Genomic DNA, 12,719 nt, shown 5'->3' on the forward strand with positions numbered 1-12,719 from the left:
AGTCACTATATCTGGTCTCCCACAGTCCACACAACATGGAAATGCAATTATTTTAGTAAATATAAATTGCTAAATACCTTTTCTCACCAGCAGTATATAGCAGTCTTGTGACTTCTATCAGTGTCCAGCAGAGCACTGGTTAAATCCTGTATAATAATAATATATAAATCCTGTATAATAATAATAATATATAAATCCTCTATAATAATAATATGTATTTTCTGTGAGTACTGGACAATTTAAACCATTTGGTTCTATTTACATTTATTCCTTGTGGTACATTTTTATACATTTCCTATTAGAGGAATTCCTTATATTAAGGTTGGCCTTTGTGCTCAGGTATGGCTCGCCTCCAGCCCTGGTCCCCTATGTCTGCCCTCCAGACATCTATGCCACCGACTTACCATCTCCACGTCAGTTCAGCCTCATTGTTAGGGCAGCACGGTGGCTTAGTGGTTAGCACGTCTGCCTTGCAGTTAAATGGGTCATGGGTTCAATTTCTGACCATGGTGCCTCCTGCCATGGTCAGGAATTGGTGGGCAGCACAATGGACAAATGGTTAGCACTTCTGCCTGGCAGTACTAGGGTCGTTGGTTTGGATCCCAACCACGGCTTACCTGCCTGGAGTTTGTATGTTTTCCCTGTGCCTGTGTGGGTTACCTCCCACACTCCAAAGACATGCTGGTAGGTGAATTGGATCCTGTCTAAATTGTTCCTAGTGTGTATATGTATGAATGTAAGTTAGGGACCTTAGATTGTACACCCCTTGAGGGTTAGGGACTGATGTGAATGTACAATATATATGTGTAAATTGACAGTGCTATGTAAGTACCTGAAATAAATAAATTTCTTGTATGTATATTATGTCCACCTTATACACATCTGTATGTTTGTTTGTATATTTATTTTGTATTTTCTTTATACAGTAGCACTACCCTCCCTCATATTCAAGCTACGGTCCTGAAGAAGCCAAATGCACAGGCGAAACGCGTTGACCGTATTTTGAAATATATGTATGTTGTCACTATGTGCTGAGTGGTTATCCTTTACTATACATGAGGGGGGCTTTGTGCTCAACGTGATGTGCTTTGTTCTTATCTTCTCCTTTGAAGAGTATCTTTTGCAATATGGGTCCTATTATGGACATATGATTTTTTTTATGTCAATAGATGGTTATTTGTATTTTATTGTGTGGTCTCTCACTCCAATGCCAATAAGTGTCTGTTTATTAAAAGGTAGCAGCTACAGTCCTTGTAGCTACTGACTTTTAATTTTTGGAACCCTAATTGAAGTTCCTCTTTAATATTTTCTAAATAAGCAAAAATATCTAGAGCCATATGATCCCCGAAAACAGTGGTGGGCAACCTTTTTTTTCAACTGAGCCAAATCTCGCCAAAACTGAAAATACATCCCCCATATAGTAATTCGTCCCCCATAGTAATTCATCCCCCATATAGTAATTCATCCCCCATAGTAATTCATCCCCCATATAGTAATTCATCCCCCCTATAGTAATTCATCCCCCATATAGTAATTCATCCCCCATATAGTAATTCATCCCCATATTGTGTCAATTCACTTACCTTTGCTCTGCGCGTTCATCTTGCCGTGTTCCCGCGCCGTTCCGGTCTTCAGGGCGGACTGTGAGAGGAGAGGAGTTCGTCACGCTGCCCCGCCTACATCCTGACAGCCAATGTTTGCCACGCTCCGCGGGCTGGATTAAAAGGTCCGCCGGGCCGTATACGGCCCGCGGGCCGTAGTTTGCCCATTGCTGGGCTAGCTGCAGAGTCCTGACTTTTGGGGCGGCCGCCCGAGAGGAGTGAGGGGAGCGGGCGCCCGGCACACAGAAGAGCCGCATCAAAGTGTGTAAAGAGCCGCATGTGGCTCGCGAGCCGCGGCTTGCCGACCACTGCCCTAAAACATCCATTTAAGGGCTCATGTACACTGCAGCTGATAAAATAACGTTTTAAAAAAAAAAAAAAAGCTGTTCAGCGTTTTTTTCAGCAGCCCCTGAACTCTCCCTAATGTTTTCCTATGTGTCCATGTACACATCTTCGTTTACAGTCGTTTACAGTCATTTGAGTTTACAGACGTTTTTTTGAACGCAGCAAACTTGCGTTCAGCAGTCGATTTTATCAGCATTTCAAATGCAAAACGCTTGTAAACGCGGCTAAACAGGGCAAATCGCGTTTGCGTTTGAATTTTTTTTTAACTCTTCCAGTTCCCGATGCTGTCCAGAGCGTTTTTTCATCATGAAAAATGCATGCAAAGCATTTTCAAGGTGCTCAGATGGACAAAACACTGAACACAGGATGTTCCTACCAAGCTTGTCACACATTGTAATGACCAATTCACACCTCAGACCTCTCCCACCCTTGAAAACAAAAGATACATTAATGCCCATTTACACCTCAAATTCCTCATGAAGACCCCCTGCCAGGTGACCTTAATGACTCCCTCCACCAGACACCTTTCCCACTGGTGGAAACAAAAGATATGTTAATGACCAGTTCACACCTCAGACCTCTCCCACCAGTGGAAACAAAAGATATGTTAATGACCATTCACACCTCAGACCTCTCCCACCCATGGAAACAAAAGATATGTTAATGACCATTCCCACCTCAGACCTCTCCCACCCCTGGAATCAAAAGATATGTTAATGACCTTTCACACCTCAGACCTCTCCCACCAGTGGAAACAAAAGATATGTTAATGACCATTCACACCTCAGACCTCTCCCACCCTTGGAAACAAAAGATATGTTAATGATCATTCACACCTCAAATTCCTCATGAAGACCTCCTGCCAGGTGACCTTAATGACTCCCTCCACCAGACACCTTTCCCACTGGTGGAAACAAAAGATATGTTAATGACCAGTTCACACCTCAGACCTCTCCCACCAGTGGAAACAAAAGATATGTTAATGACCATTCACACCTCAGACCTCTCCCACCCATGGAAACAAAAGATATGTTAATGACCATTCACACCTCAGACCTCTCCCACCCTTGGAAACAAAAGATAAGTTAATGATCATTCACACCGCAAATTTCTCATGAAGACCCCCTGCTAGGTGGCCTTAATGACTCCCTCCACCAGACACCATTCCCACCCTTGGAAACAAAAGAAATGTTAACTAGCAACTCACACCTAGCTAATGTCAACACATACTGCTGTCTCTGCTTCTACTCTCGGTATTTCTCTGAAACAATCTGAAATAGTTAATAATTTACCACTTTTCAGTGCATTCTGGGAATTTGGGAAGTTCTCCTGTGCTTATCTTTAAAAAACGCTTCTAAACGCAAACGCACATAAACGCGTTATACAAACGCGGCTAAATAGACGTTTTTTAACCTACGTTTTCCAGCAGTCAGTTTCCATCGTTCAGAAGTGTCCCGTGTACATGGAGCCTTACTTTATTCTTGACAATGATGTGACAATTGGTAGACAAGCAGTAGCCAATACGTTTTTTGGGGGCAAAGTCTCCATCTTCACCATGTCATGGGCTTCTTTGCCAACACTGCTACATGGACTATAATGCAATCTTCTAGAAGACGATCTCTACCTGAAGAGAAGCATTTAATGGAAACTGGCGTTTCCTTTACGGAGTCTCAGTTGGACACTGCTTGTATACCTATTGTCACTTCATAACCCAGAATAAAGCTATGATATTTTATGCCATCGTCAAGTGCTTGATCTTTTGTACTCATTTGGATTTGGGCAGCACAGCGGCTAAATGGTTAGCACTTCCGCCTGACAGTACTAGAGTTTTTGGTTCAAATCCCAACCATGGCACCACCTGCCTGGAGTTTGCATGTTTTCCCTGTGCCTGCGTGGGTTGTATTTCAGGTACTTATATATCGTAGTCAGTTTATGCAGCACTTTAACTCTATATTGTACATTCACATCAGTCCCTAACCCTCAAGGGGCGTACAATCCCTAACTTACATTCATACATAGTCCTACTAGGGCCAATTTAGACAGGAGCCAAAACCTACCAGCATGTCTTTGGAGTACTCGGAGGAAACCCACGCAGGCACAGGGAGAACATGCAAACTCCAGGCAGGTGGTGCTGTGGCTGGGATTTGAACCAACCACCCTAGTACTGCCAGGCGGAAGTGCTAACCATTTAGCCGCTGTGCTGGCTGTGTCCCTGTTGGCAGAGCTTGACAAATCCCAGGTTGCCTGGGACTTTGCATGTTCTCCCTGTGCCTGCATGGGTTTCCTCCGGGGTACTCTGGTTTCCTCCCACACTCCAAAGACATGCTGGTAGGTTAACTGGCTCCTGTCTAAATTGGCCCTAGTACATGTATGTATGAATGCACGTTTTTAGGGTGGTATGGTGGCTTAGTGGTTAGCACGTCTGCCTTGCAATAAATGGGTTATGGGTTCAATTCCTGACCATGGCGCTTCCTGCCATGGTCAGGAATTGATGGGTAGCACAGTGGCCAAATGTTTAGCACTTCCACCTGGCAGTTGGTTCAAATCCCAACCACAGCACTACCTGCCTGGAGTTTGCATGTTCTCCCTGTGCCTGCGTGGGTTGACTCCGGTTTCCTCCCACACTCCAAAGACATGCTGGTAGGTGAATTGGATCCTGTCTAAATTGTCCCTAGTATGTGTATGTATGAATGTGAGTTAGGGACCTTAGATTGTACACCCCTTGAGGGTTAGGGACTGATGTGAATGTACAATATATCTGTAAAGTGCTGCGTAAATTGATGGCGCTATATAAGTACCTGAAATAAATTGCAGTGTGACTTGGCATGCGATCTGCAAGTCACAGGGCATGCAAATCGCATGCCAAGTCACGCCTGATATGAATGGGGGGGGGGGGGGTTAGTGTTCAGGGTTCTGATACAGTCGATGGGATTAATTTACTAAAGGCAAATAGACCGTGCAATTTGCAAGTGCAGTTGCTCCAGAGTTTAGTAACTGATGCAAAGCTTCATTGGAAGTCAGCAGAGCTTCACCGCATTTACTAAACTCTGGAGCAACTGCACTTGCAAAGTGCTCAGTCTGTTTGCCTTTCGCAAATCAACCCCACTGAGTCACCAAAAAACTGGAAACAATTAGGGACTTTTTGTAGCTGGAAGCTGTGAGCAACAGCTTCCAGGGAAAACTTTGTAAGCATTTGCTACTTAATGCATACACTTCAAGATCTGAGTATACAGATACATATATATTCTGCATGCAAATAGTGGAGGTGAGATCGCAACATTTGAACTAGTACAGGCGTGCCTCGGTTTATGAACGCCTCGGTTAACGTCATTTTCGGTTTACGAATGAAAAATCTATTGAAAATAATGCCTCGGTTTACAAATTTTTTCGCAATATGAAGCAAGTTTCCCCAGGATGAATTTCGCCTGGGAGGTTTATAGCGCCGGCCCCGCGCCTTTAAAGTGAACTTTATAAAGAATTTTGAACAGATAAGACTTTTTTTTTTTACTTTTTTCTGACCTCTGGAATGGATTAATTGGTCTTCAACAGGGGCGGACTGACCATTTGGAAACTCAGGCACTCGGGGTCAGTAAGGGCCCCATGAGATGCCCCTGGTACCTTTTTCATAGGCTTTTTCAGTTTGGGCAAGGACACAGGGGCCCCATGATCTCCTATTGCCCGGGGGCCCCATGAGTTGTCAGTCCGCCCCTGTGCGTGGGTTTCCTCCGAGTACTCCGGTTTCCTCCCACACTCCAAAGACATGCTGATAGGTTAATTGGCTCCTGTCTAAATTGTCCTAGTTTCATCCCTGGCCATGAGGGATCTCCTGCATGGTAGGGGTTGGCCCCATGAGTTGTCAGTCCGCCCCTGGTCTTCAATGCATTTACACATTTTTTTCGCAATACGTAGCAAGTTTCCCCAGGATGAAATTCGCCTGGGAGGTTTAAAGCGCCGGCCCCACGCCTTTAAAGTGAACTTTATAAAGAATTTTGAACAGATAAGACTTTTTTTTTTTACTTTTTTCTGACCTCTGGAACGGATTAATTGGTCTTCAACAGGGGCGGACTGACCATTTGGAAACTTGGGCACTCGGGGTCAGTTGGGGGCCCCATGAGATGCCCCTGGTACCTTTTTCATAGGCTTTTTTGAGTTTGGGCAAGGACACAGGGGCCCCATGATCCCCTATTGCCCGGGGGCCCCATGAGTTGTCAGTCCGCCCCTGTTCGTGGATTTCCTCCGGGTACTCCGGTTTCCTCCCACACTCCAAAGACATGCTGATAGGTTAATTGGCTCCTGTCTAAATTGTCCTAGTTTCATCCCTGGCCATGCGGGTTCTCCTGCATGGTAGGGGTTGGCCCCATGAGTTGTCAGTCCGGCCCTGGTCTTCAATGCATTTACGAATTTTTTTTGCAATACGTAGCAAGTTTCCCCAGGATGAATTGTGCCTGGGAGGTTTATAGCACCGGCCCCGCGCCTTTAAAGTGCACTTTATAAAGAATTTTGAACAGATAAGACTTTTTTTTTTACTTTTTTCTGACCTCCGGAATGGAATAATTGGTCTTCAATGCATTTACAATTTTTTTTCGCATTAAGAAGCAAGTTTCCGCAGGATGAATTGCACCTGGGAGGTTTATAGCACCGGCCCCGTGCATGCTGGGAGTCTGTGGGTAGCACGTGGCGAAGAGTGTGGAGGTGTTGGAGTGGTTTTTGCATCGAGTTTTGGAGCCATTCTGGAAATTTTTAATCATGTAATTGGTTTGCAATGCATTTACAATTTTTTTTTTATCATGTCCCTGTACAGTATTTATGCCTGTAAAGTGCACTTTATAAAGAAATTTGTACAGATAAGACTTTTCGTTTTCTTTTTTCTGACCTCCAGAATGGATTAATTGGTTTTCAATGCATTTACGAATTAATTTTTAACCATGTCCCTGTACAGTATTTATGCCTGTAAAGTGCACTTTATAAAGAGTTTTGAACAGATTAAAGACTTTTTTTTTACTTTTTTTCTGACCTCCAAAACGGATTAATTGGTTTTCAATGCATTCCTATGGGAAACCGCGTTTCGGTTTACAAATTTTTTGCATTAAATTCATAAAGCGAGGTACGCTTGTGTTATACTTTGTTCACATGGAGCATATATCATTATTATTATACAGGATTTATATATTATTATTATTATTATACAGGATTTATATATTATTATTATTATTATACAGGATTTATATATTATTATTATTATACAGGATTTATATATTATTATTATTATACAGGATTTATGGTGCCAACAGTTTGCTCAGCGCTTTACAATATAAGGGAGACAATACAGCAACAATTCATTTCAGTACCGAAGGAATAGGAGGGCCTTGCCCGTGGAGCTTACAATCTAGGCTCCACGCACACGGGGCGTTTTGATAACGCTGGCAATGTTAGCTGTGTAAAGTCACTTTAAAAACTTGAGTTTTCCAGCGTTTTTGCATTAGCGATTAGGCTCGTTTTTTTGCATTTGCGTTTTTCTTAGCATTTTTTAGGCAAAAAAAATTCCAAAAATGTCCAAAAACGCTGGTTTGCCGCGTTTTTCAGTGTTTTTCAGCGTTAGGGCATTTTTAGGCTCCATGCACACGGGGCGGTTTAATAACACTGGTAAAGTTAGCTGTGTAAAGTCACGTTAAAAATGTGAGTTGTTCAGCACTTTTTAGCGGTTTTACATTAGCGTTTAGCGGCATTTTGACACTTTTTTTTTGCATTTGCATTTCTTAGCTTTTTTTTGCTCAAAAAAGTCTCAAAACGCTGGTTTGCTGCGTTTTATTGCGTTTTGCCACTTTTTTTGCATTTGCATTTCTTAGCTTTTTTTTTTGCTCAAAAAAGTCCCAAAACGCCGGTTTGCCGCGTTTTATTGCGTTTTTCCACTTTTTTTTGCGTTTGTGTGTTTTAGCACCGAAAAAAACTTTTTTTCGTTCAAAAACAAGTCCAAAAACTCTGGTTTGCTGCGTTTTGCCACATTTTTCAGTGTTAGAGCATTTTTAGGCTCCATGCACACGGGGCGTTTTAATAACACAGGTAACGTTAGCTGTGTAAAGTCACGTTAAAAACATCAGTTTTTCAGATTTTTTTAGCAGTTTTGCATTATTGTTTAGCGTTTTGCCACATTTTTTCTTTTGTGTTTTTTGAGTCTATGTATGCATGGACCAGGGGCGGACTGACCATTTGGAAAGTCGGGCACTGCCCGAGCGCCCGGGGTCAGTAGGGGTACCCATGAGCTGCCCCTGGTACCTTTTTCATAGGCTTTTTTGAGTTTCGGCAAGGACACAGGGGCCCCATGATCCCCTATTGCCCAAGGGCCCCATGAGTTGTCAGTCCGCCCCTGGCATGGACACATAGCATCAGGGGCGGACTGACCATTTGGAAACTCGAGCACTGCCCGAGGGCCCAGGGTCAGTAGGAGGCCCCATGAGATGCCCCTGGTACCTTTTTCATAGGCTTTTTTTTGAGTTTGGGCAAGGACACAGGGGCCCCATGATCCCCTATTGCCCGGGGGGCCCCATGAGTTGTCAGTCTGCCCCTGGGCCAGACAATGAAAGCAGGAGCAGCAAAGCACATTGGGAAATGTAGGAATTTACTGTAAAATGAAAACTGGAAGTGTCCATCGCTTCAAAAAAATTCCTAGCTGTGTTTCGCAGCATTTTACTGCGTTTTACAGTATTACAGCGTTTTTACATCTGAAAAACTCCTCTTCAAATGCGGTAGTCGTGATTTTTTTTGTTCCAGCCTAACAACGTCCCTGCCAAAAAAAAAAATGCTGATAAATGCCTATGTGTGCATGGATACATAGGACAACATGCTGGGGAGTTTAGGCTGTAGAAAAAACACACATGCCATTAACAACAGCAGCTGTAAAAATGCCCAGAGTGCATGAGGTCTTAGAGAGGCATTTATCCTCTTCCTCCCCCCAGACCCAAACTAATTTGCAGCTTTTTCTTCATTAGGGAGTGGGTACCTTTTTTTTTTTTTTTTTTTTTTTTTTTTTACAGGTACCCACTCACTTCCTCAATCCTCTAAGCTAGGATGACTGACATCAGTCTGACCCGCTGCTCCAAGCACACAGCCTCAGGCGGTTTGACCAGATGCTTTGGAGGGACATGGAAAGGTGCTCGGAGGTGGGTAGGGGGCGGAGACAAGGAACAGTGCTCGGAGGTGGGTAGGGGCAGAGACAAGGAACAGTGCTCGGAGGTGGGTAGGGGCAGAGACAAGGAACAGTGCTCGGAGGTGGGTATGGGGCGGAGACAAGGAACAGTGCTCGGAGGTGGGTAGGGGCAGAGACAAGGAACAGTGCTCGGAGGTGGGTAGGGGGCGGAGACAAGGAACAGTGCTCGGAGGTGGGTAGGGGCAGAGACAAGGAACAGTGCTCGGAGGTGGGTATGGGGCGGAGACAAGGAACAGTGCTCGGAGGTGGGTAGGGGGCGGAGACAAGTAACAGTGCTCAGAGGTGGGTAGGGGCGGAGACAAGGAACAGTGCTCGGAGGTGGGTAGGGGGCGGAGACAAGGAACAGTGCTCGGAGGTGGGTAGGAGGCAGAGACAAGGAACAGTGCTCGGAGGTGGGTAGTGGGCGGAGACAAGGAACAGTGCTCGGAGGTGGGTAGGGGGCGGAGACAAGGAACAGTGCTCGGAGGTGTGTAGGGGCGGAGACAAGGAACAGTGCTCGGAGGTGGGTAGGGGGCGGAGACAAGGAACAGTGCTCGGAGGTGAGTAGGGACGGAGACAAGGAACAGTGCTCGGAGGGGGGGTAGGAGGCAGAGACAAGGAACAGTGCTCGGAGGTGGGTAGGGGGCGGAGACAAGGAACAGTGCTCGGAGGTGGGTAGGAGGCAGAGACAAGGAACAGTGCTCGGAGGTGGGTAGGGGGCGGAGACAAGGAACAGTGCTCGGAGGTGGGTAGGAGGCAGAGACAAGGGGCGACTTGGAAAGGGAGAGTCGCTGCACCTTTTATCTAAGACAAAAAGCCCTGTGTATATATAATGATTGGGGGTTCTAAGTAATTTTCTAGCACAAAAAACTGATGTGAACTGATGGGCACTGATGAGGCTGCATTGATGGGCACTGGTAAGGCTGAACTGACATGAACTGTTGGCACTAATGAGGCTGCACTGATAGGCACTGTTGAGGATGCACTAATGTGAACTGATGGGCACTGATGAGGCTGCATTGATGTGAACTGATGGGCACGGATAAGGCTGCACTGATGAGCTGCACTGATGTGAACTGATGGGGCTGCACTAATGGTCACTGATGAGACTGCACTGATGTGAACTGATGGGCACTAATGAGGCTGCACTGATTGGCACTGATGAGGCTGCACTAATGGGCACTAATGAGGCTGCACTGATGGGCACTAATGAGGCTGCACTGATGTGAACTGATGGGCACTGATGAGGCTGCACTGATGGGCACTAATGAGGCTGCACTGATGTGAACTGATGGGCACTAATAAGACTGCACTGATATGCACTGATGAGGCTGCACTGATGGGCACTAATGAGGCTGCATTGATGTGAACTGATGGGCAATAATGAGCCTGCACTGATGGGCACTAATGAGGCTGCACTGATGTGAACTGAATGGCACTGATGAGGCTGCACTGATGGGCACTAATGAGGCTGCATTGATGTGAACTGATGGGCAATAATGAGCCTGCACTGATGGGCACTAATGAGGCAGCACTGATGTGAACTGATGGGCACTGATGACGCTGCACTGATGAGGTTGTACTGCTATGCGTTTCCATTCACTCACAGAGCTGCGGCTTGGTCCCCTCATTGACTCACTGGCTGTGATTGACAGCAGTGGAAGCCAATGGCTCCTGTCTCAGCCAATGAGAAAGGACAGTCCCCGGAGAGCCGAGGCTCTGGTGCACATTGCTGGATCGTGGTGGGGCTCAGGTAAGTATTAGGGGGGGCTGGGGGGATTCTGCACATGGAAGGTTTTTACCTTCACACATAGAATGCATGCATAAAAAAACCCTTTTGCCTTTGGAACAGGAGCGGACTGACAACTCATGGGGCCCCCGGGCAATAAGAAATCATGGGGCCCCTGTGTCCTCACCCACACTCAAAGCACACCCAAAAAAGCCTATGAAAAGTACTAGGGGCATCTCATGGGGCCCCCTACTGACCCCGGGCCCTCGGGTAGTGCCCGAGTGGCTAAATGGTCAGTCTGCCCCTGCTTTGGAACCATTTTAGCATGGGTGTGGGTGCATGACCCTGCATGCAGACAGTGTGCACTCAGGCCACGCCCACATGAATGTCCAATGGGAAGCAGCGGCTGTATGCGTGCAGTCACTGCATCCCAATGGCAATGGACAGGACTGCTTGCACAGGGATGCATGCACCGCCACTCACTGTGCGTTTTCTGCAGCACCATGCGGCTCGTGATTTAAAAAAAGAAAAAAAGGGTCACAGAAAGATTTCGCTGTTTCTTGCGGGTGGGGCAGCGCGTTGATATGAATGACCTTCCGTACCGTGCGTGCGCAAACGTGAACGGAGCCGTCGTCGGTGCGAAGTGAGGCTAAAGCAATGGTGTCCATTGGGATGTGAATGAGCCCCAATAAAGGGAAGGAGCCTCAGAAAACAGGGGGAGGGGTTTACTAAAACTGCAAAGTGAAGAATCTGGTGCAGCTCTGCATAGAAACCAATCAGCTTCCAGGTTTTATTGCCAAAGCTTTACTATACAAACTGAAGCTGGAAGCTGATTGGCTGCCCCAGACTCTACACTTTTCTTGTTTCCAAGTCTGATGAGCCCCCCCCCCACCCAACAGCTGGGGAGGACTTAGGACCGCTCGGACACCCCGATGACCGGCCCCGCAGCCCCTCGCCAAATAGGGAAGAGAGCAGTGAGGGTCCCGGGCACCACTCCTCATTAATATGCATGAGGTGATTAGCATGGCCCCGCCCCCGGGAGGAGCTGGGGATAGGGCAGGGCCGCCATATTTTGCAGGGACGGACTGTATGGAAAGTTTGCGGAGGTGAAGTTCTCTTCTCCCCGATCTCTGTGTTCTACAACGTCCTCACAGCCGACCGACTGACCGACCGCCATGAGCGCCAAGGAGTCGTCCGCCCCGGTGGAGAAGTACAAGCTGGTGGTGGTGGGGGGAGGAGGAGTGGGCAAGAGCGCCCTCACCATACAGTTCATCCAGGTAAGAGCCCCGAGAATGGCATCTCCTCCCTGGGGGGCCCCGCGTACACTCCCCGGGGGACCCCAACACACTCCGAAAAGTGGGGGGACTTCTACCGGATCCCAGCCCTCTCCATTCTTCTCTATGGAAGTTTAAAGGGACGGAGGGGGGGCTGTACTGGAGGGAGTCCATAGGGGGCGATGTCCCCCCCACCCTCCCTAACCCAGGACTGGGGACCCCTTCACTGGGAGATGGGTGGAGGAAACTTTTGGGGAACTTCAAATTGCTTTCCATAGAACAATAGAAGAGAAACTTCACATCGTCATATACATCATATACCAAATATTTACATCAATGTGATAATAGAACGCAGACATCACAAAGAAGACTACATCATCCACATACATAGGAATCCTACGAAGAAGAATCCTATACATAAGTATAATCAACAGAATAGAACAGATACATAATAAATAGAACTACAGAATTAACATCAGAATATATATATATAACACCTACATCATCCACATAATAGAACATATACATAATAAATAGAACTACATAACATCAGAATGTGTGTGTGTGTATATATATATATATATATA

The 12,719-nt window shown here is 46.3% G+C and overlaps 1 protein-coding gene across 1 annotated transcript in view; it reads left to right on the forward strand.

Moving 5' to 3' along the window:
- Positions 1–11,903: 11,903 nt before the first annotated feature.
- RRAS (RAS related) overlaps positions 11,904–12,719 on the forward strand; it is a 94,660-nt gene continuing 93,844 nt past the window's right edge. The window contains exon 1 of the mRNA XM_089655171.1: positions 11,904–12,135. Coding sequence (XP_089511297.1) covers positions 12,034–12,135 — 102 coding nt within the window. The 5' untranslated portion in view covers positions 11,904–12,033. The remainder of the gene's footprint in view (positions 12,136–12,719) is intronic.

The sequence above is a fragment of the Staurois parvus genome, unplaced genomic scaffold, assembly GCF_062004578.1.
Source record: "Staurois parvus isolate SC_StPar_1 unplaced genomic scaffold, SC_StPar_1.0 ptg000827l, whole genome shotgun sequence".
Lineage (NCBI taxonomy): Eukaryota > Metazoa > Chordata > Amphibia > Anura > Ranidae > Staurois > Staurois parvus.